Consider the following 6577-nt stretch of genomic DNA (forward strand, 5'->3'; position numbering starts at 1 on the left):
TGTAATTTCTCCAGAAGGCGAAGGTGTTTCCGTCTCAGATAGACGTTTTTCAAATGTGCCAGTGTGTGTTTAAAGGGTTATGTAATATTTATGGTTTATTCATATGGAGGTCCATATGTAGGAAATTGTTAAAGAAAAAGAATTCCAGAATAGCCTATAATTTAGGAAGGTTATTGAAGTTCTAACTTAAGATCCCATGTATTGCACCTAACTGTTCCCAGCATTTCAAGAGTTTAAATAAATGCTGCTGAACAAAACAGAATTATATATGTATATATATATATATATATATATATATATATATATATATATATATATATATATATATATATATATATATATATATGACAAAAACGAGAAAGACTAAAATGCATACAACCAAGTTCAATGTGTTGTAATTAGGCCCCGCCCTCTTGCCTTTGCGCCAATAGGAATCCTTCGCGCGGTATTTCAAATATTTTCAAATTACATTTCTTTCCTTGGAGTGAGATCGCTCCGCCAAATTTGTAAACAAAATAGTTCCTCGAATGAACCCAGTGTTAATATTAGATCGTCGCCATGAAAAATAGCACACTGTTAAATTACAACAATATAGAAAACGTAGAATGATATCCAAACAACATTGAGTTAACGGGGATTTGTTTCTGCGTTTCTGCGGTCGTGTACATGTGCGGAGGGATACAGCAGCACCATTGCGGAAGAGCACACAGAGCGGAGCTCTGAGCGCTATAGTTTACGTTAAAGAGTCGTCGGGTCGGATGGTTAGTCCTGCAGTTTGTCTGATTATGATGCCATTTTAAAGTTAAGATTTTGTACTTTTAGGCTGTTTTATGTTTATGGATAGAAGGAAGTCGGAGGGATTTTTAAACGGAGCTTCAGGTAAGACGTGTACCGGTAATTTGTGTTATTTTTTTCTGCTGCTGTGTGATTTCTGAGAAAAGTTAGACACCTTTAACTCGGTACTATTTTACAAAATGTTACTGATATCTGTGCGGGCATGGAAATATATTGTCTCTTATCATTATTAGCATATCTATATCTGGATCTTATCGCTAGCTTAAGGCCACAAAACCTCACTTTTGTCCACATGGCACGTGGGAATTGATTCGCACTGTGTTTTTTTTTTTTTTTTTTTTTAACGCGGGTCTGTGTTACAGCAGCTTCCTTTGGCTGAATTATGCTTAAAGAGGCTGATCACATCTTCACCTTTCTGACAAACTTTTCTTTAAAATCCTCAGGTAACTTTGGGAAAATGCCTTTGCATGGAAAAATAGTGGTTATTAAGAGGAGCGGAGCTGATGGGACAGAGTTTCCTCTGACTGCATCTTGCTTGTTTGGAAGGTAACAAAGAAGAAACATCTTTAATTCTTTGTTTTATGTTTTTTCCTAAATGAAACTGCAACATATGTTCTCATAAAAGGGTGAAAACCATGATGAGTCTGGGTAAATGATTGATTATTAGACTTTATTCTGTATATTTTTCTGTAAAGTTCTCACACATCCTTCCTTTTATCCCAAACCCAAACCTGCCAGCCTGTTTATCTCTGTGTTCATCACCCAACCATTTCTCATATGATCAACCATCCAGCTGTTCATCATCTGTCCACTTCCTCTTTCCATTCATCTTTGATCCAATATGCTGTAAATCTGTTCAGCCTCTCATCTGTTTCTGTTTTTAGGAAGCTACCTTTTTAAATCTCTGTACTGCTGACATCATCTCTAAATCAAAGAGATTTCTGTATTTATATTTGAGTCCAAGTTCTGGAAAAAACTTATTTTCTCCCTATAATTGTGTTCAACAAATATACAATCAGCTTTATGTGATAGAGTAAATCTTTAATTTAAAAAGAGGGATTTTAAATGGTTCTTTTTTGCACTCCAGCATGAAGACATTCTCTCAATGTTTGACATGTTTCCTGCTGATCCTACAGGAAGCCTGAATGTGACATTCGTATCCAGGTTCCTGAGGTTTCGAAGGAACACTGCAGAATCGACTTAAATGAAAATAAAGAGGTAACTTCCCATGCAAACATATAGACCAGGTATTTATCACATGTTCGATGCTTCAGCTGCCTGTTAACAAGATTGTTGTTGGTCTTCCCCAGATTATTTTGACCAATCTGAGCTCAGTCAATCCGACACGCATCAACGGAGAGACTCTGCATCAGTCAGAACGCTTGAAGCATGGCGATATGATAACAATTGTTGACCGTTCTTTCAGGTAAGCGGTAAATGAAGCCTCTTCATCAATATTGCAACCTTTTTGTTTCAGGGATTTATTATCCCATGACTAAAGCAGCAGTGGTTATTTACAAACAAAAAGGATTCTCTGATGCATTAGAAATATGTGATTGGCAACCAAATTCTCTTCTAGTGTGTATCTCTGTGGAAATGCAGGACTTAATATCTTCATGCTGTATTTATGTATTTTCGGACATTTTAACCATGTTTCAGGTTCGAGTACGCGCACACAGCAACGCCAAGGAAGAGGGCTACTCCTGGACCCAAGTCTGAAACTCTTAAGGTAATTTAGCCATTTATAGGCAACATTATCCTGCAGTAAAGACATTTTAAACAAGTTATGTTCTAATGATGAAACTTTTGTTTAGGTTCTTCGAGATCAGCAGAGATCCGACAGTGTCGCAGCTGATGGGGGACAAAAAAGGATTTCTACAGGTAACTTTTCAGGTGGTCTTTCTACATTGATGGTGAAGATTCTGAGTCATCCAGGTCACAGTCATTCCAAAAACCTTAAAAAAAAAAAACAATCCACTGGACTTTGTTTCCAAGTTTGAGGACGTTTCGCTTTCCAATCCTGAAGCTTTTTAATTCTAAATGTCGGAAATAGCGTTGAGTTCCAGGGTTTATAGAGTAAATTAAACGTCTCTGTACTTGGAAACGATCAGATTTTTTCCCTTCTGTCTCTGTGCGATACATAGATTTAAACAAATTCCCACATTTTCTTGGACAGATTATGAAAAGTTACGATATAAACTGGTGCCTTCTATAAAGTAAAGCCCCACCTAACGAGTCTGTGCAGCATTGCAAACCAGAACAGATAGTGAGTTTTTCTTTCTTTTTTTAATCCCATGTATTCCCCCGAAAGCGGTTGTGTTTTACTTTATAACCGTTTCTCTCTTCCTGTCAGACCCATGAATTGCCGTGTAACTGCTCCGTAGTCCGACTAAAATGGACCTGGGTTCAGTCAGAGCTAGGCAGCGCCCCGCAGTAATTCATATCGGGTGTGATCATCCCCATAGACTTTCAATGAGCGCTAAACGCCACGACTTCGACTGACACAATTTTCTGTAGGGTTCTAGCCTTCAGTCATCCAGGATGAAGCCAACTGGACCCCTTCTGTTTTTTTGTTGAAGATGTTTTATTTCTGAACATGATGGGAAGAAGCTGTGCTTTTATTTAGGAATATTTCATAGGGTGTACACCTTGGTGTACCATAACTGCAGGCTTTGCATGGTGCGGAGGCGTGAGCTACGTAGGGTTAAATGACAATTGTCCTTCCTCATAGGGAACAACAGGCGTGGGGCGGCTGATTTGGGCTAAACTCCCTGCTGGGCGTGTAATAATTAACTGACAGAGTTTGAATTTAACTCTTTCAATCGCATAAAATAGTATCTAGTTCAACTTTAATTTCACTCTTGGATTGTTTTTGAAGAAGCTGGAGATTGCTGTCTCTGTGGTTCTCCCCTTTATCCTTTCTTAATTTCCCCCAAATTCACAAACATCTTCTCAGTTATGTTAAAAAAATTTTTTAATAAATCCTTTTCCAAGGTTTCTGCATGTCATTAAAAACCATTAAAGGTCATTAAATTAAAATTTTTTAAATTAAGGCCTTAATTGGCATTAAAATTAATTAACTGTGATTATCATGGCATTTAAAATGCTTTATAAACAATTTAACTGGTTCCACATGTTTGCGTGGAACTGCTTCTGGTTGATCCTAAAGCCATATGTTTGCAACAGAAACTCCAGGCACAGAAAAAGCTAGAGAATGAGAAAATGATCATTTTAACATAAGTGGCTGGAAAAAGAGAATATATATATTATTTATATTTATATATATATATATATATATATATATATATATATATAAATAAACATGGCCAAATCCTTTGTAATCTTTACCATCGACAGACTGCAGCCATGTCCAAAATTCTCATTTTCCAGCCACTTATGTTGTGCTTGTTGCTTATTGATGGCATTAAAATAATTTCTAAGAGCATTAAAAAGCATTAAATTAGAGTTCCTCCTTACTGTATAAACCCTGTTGTCCACAAACATCCTTATTCACAAGTACACTTAAATCTTTCCTGTTGTATGTTCACTTTTATGAATTATTTCTAAAAAATATCAAACATATTTTCACTTCAAACTGTAGATATGAAATGCTATTTTATAGCAAACAATTGCTTAAATCATATTATAGGTCATCAAATTTGTATCAGGTCAGTCTGTGAAAGAGGCTGCCTGTAGGAATTATAAATGTCCAGCAGGTGTCAGTATTTAGTGACACAGTATCAACAGTGACACTTAATGATGCCTCATGAACCCATCACTAACAGACAGTGCTGTCCAAAAGAACCTCCAGGCCTTCGATGATTTTTCATAAACTTTTTAAAGTTTCAAGCTTAACTGTTTGCAAACAGCGCCTCTCTGCGCTGCGTCACGCCAACGTATGACCAATAGGAATGCGACTCTGGCGAGATGCCAGTTAATCGCGAGATTATGAGGGGGATGCAACATGGCGACACGGTGAAGACCGGATCTGAACATTTTCAACATTTGAGCAAAGTTTCCGTGGGGGGACAGGAGACGGGCTGTACAATGTCTCCCTTTTTTTTTTTTTTTTTATAAAAGTCTGTACAGGGTACTGCTGTACATGTGGCTAGCTAAAAGCCTGGAATCAGCAGATTTATATGTTGTAGAATAATTACAAAAAGTGACTAAGCAAGTTTTTAAAACATTTTTATTTGAGATAAGCTGGTGCCTAAGAGTAGATTTTGAAAAATTTAAATCTGCAAAATTTCTTTTATTCCAATATTTTCGTTGGGTATTCTTGGCTCAGAATGACTTAAACACATCACCTTGTGTTTCTGCATCTACCCTAAACTAAACAGGCTCTTTAAGTAAAACGGCTAGATATAAACATTTCGTTAACTTCCAAAAGGGATTACTGAAATAGAAACAAGCTTTTTAAAGTCATACCTGACATTTCTGACTTGTTTCATGAAACAAAGAGCAGAAAAAATAAAATGATCATATTTGGTATGGAAAAAACATTAATTCACTTTTTAATGCAGATCATCTTTGATACTTTTATTTGGTACCGGTAAATTGAGGCAAAAATAAACTTAATTTTAAGGTGTTTAATGCTTCTTTTGTTATTTATTTATTTTTTTAAGGCCCTCATCTTAAAGATGGAGCCAACTATGACAACATACAGCGATCTTTGGAGAAAACATTGGAAATGGAGTCCCAGAAAGATGGAACAAACTCACCATTCGGTGAGCTGTGTCAAATGGCCAAAAAATCTCTGGATCTCAAGACCCCTCAGAAGTCTTCTGTCAGTGCTGCCCAGACACCGTCTTCTAAGTTTTATACCCCAAGACCGGGGCCAGTTGGTACTCCCCAGAAAGAAGTTAAACTCCCAGCAGATCCAACAGCTAAAGTTGCTAAAATGCCTGAATCTGTCAAGAAGTTGGGGAAGATCTTCCAGTCTCCTTCCTTTGAGGGGTCTGGACACATAGTGCAAGAAGATTCAAAGTCTGGATCTGCTTCAAAGCTGAGACGCATTGTAACTCCTCAGAGGTTCACAGCCGCAGAGGCTATTGAACAAATTACAGCTACGACATCAAAGTCTCCTGTGTCCACAAAGGCAGAAGGGCAAGCTGTTATTACATCTAAAAAGGAAAAAACCCCGAAGAAGTCTCCTAAAAACTTAGGATCTGCTGAAAAAGGTTTATTTTTTTTTATTATTATTATTAGTTTGGTGTTCACTTTGCATTCATATTAACTGTAGTTTTTCTGTCTTTCCCAGTGAAAGTGGCCAAAAAACGCAAGAGCGACGAGCTTGGAAAAGACCTCCCTATGTCAAATATGAAAAGGAAACGCGTTTCCTTTGGGGGTCATCTTAGCCCCGAGTTATTTGACAAACGCCTTCCTCCTGACTCCCCGCTGCGCAAAGGAGCGGCTCCAAGGAGAAGCTTGTCTCTTTATAAACCAAAACAGTCCCTCCTTAGAAGAGCCTCGGCTATTGGGTTGCTAAAGGTGAGTGAAAGGTTTGGTTTATTTAAGTTGTTGCTGTAGGCCATATATTTACATCTTGTTCTTTTTCACAGGGGCAAAGGAATCCTTCCCCTAAGTCTGGTTTAAAAAAGAATGCTTCACCTGGAAAGGCGCTGCCAAAATCAAAGTCTCCTTCACCTGCTAAGAAGTCTCCAAAGTCAAAGTCTACATCACCCAAAGCAACTTCTCCTGGAAAAATGTCTCCCAAGACCCCGAAGTCCAGGTCCGCTTCACCCAAGGCTGAGACTCCAGCTCAGAAGACCCCGAAGTCCAG

At 37.8% G+C, this 6577-nt stretch overlaps 1 protein-coding gene across 6 annotated transcripts in view; it reads left to right on the forward strand.

Annotated features, from left to right (window-relative positions):
• Positions 1 to 676: 676 nt before the first annotated feature.
• The window catches only part of LOC107091048 (antigen KI-67-like), an 11630-nt gene continuing 5729 nt past the window's right edge, over positions 677 to 6577 (forward strand). For 3 of the 6 annotated variants that reach the window (XM_015384763.1, XM_015384762.1, XM_015384764.1), the window contains exons 1-3: positions 5418 to 5975; positions 6056 to 6285; positions 6357 to 6571. In XM_015384763.1, the coding sequence (XP_015240249.1) occupies positions 5486 to 5975; positions 6056 to 6285; positions 6357 to 6571 (935 nt within the window). In that variant the 5' untranslated portion in view covers positions 5418 to 5485. Of the gene's footprint in view, positions 880 to 1238; positions 1342 to 1931; positions 2014 to 2105; positions 2222 to 2454; positions 2525 to 2609; positions 2677 to 5417; positions 5976 to 6055; positions 6286 to 6356; positions 6572 to 6577 lie in introns of those variants that run through there. The other 3 variants (XM_015384761.1, XM_015384765.1, XM_015384766.1) reach the window with 2 other exon arrangements.

Source organism: Cyprinodon variegatus, unplaced genomic scaffold (genome assembly GCF_000732505.1).
Source record: "Cyprinodon variegatus isolate N-32 unplaced genomic scaffold, C_variegatus-1.0 Scaffold322, whole genome shotgun sequence".
In the NCBI taxonomy this organism is placed as follows: Eukaryota; Metazoa; Chordata; class Actinopteri; order Cyprinodontiformes; family Cyprinodontidae; genus Cyprinodon; species Cyprinodon variegatus.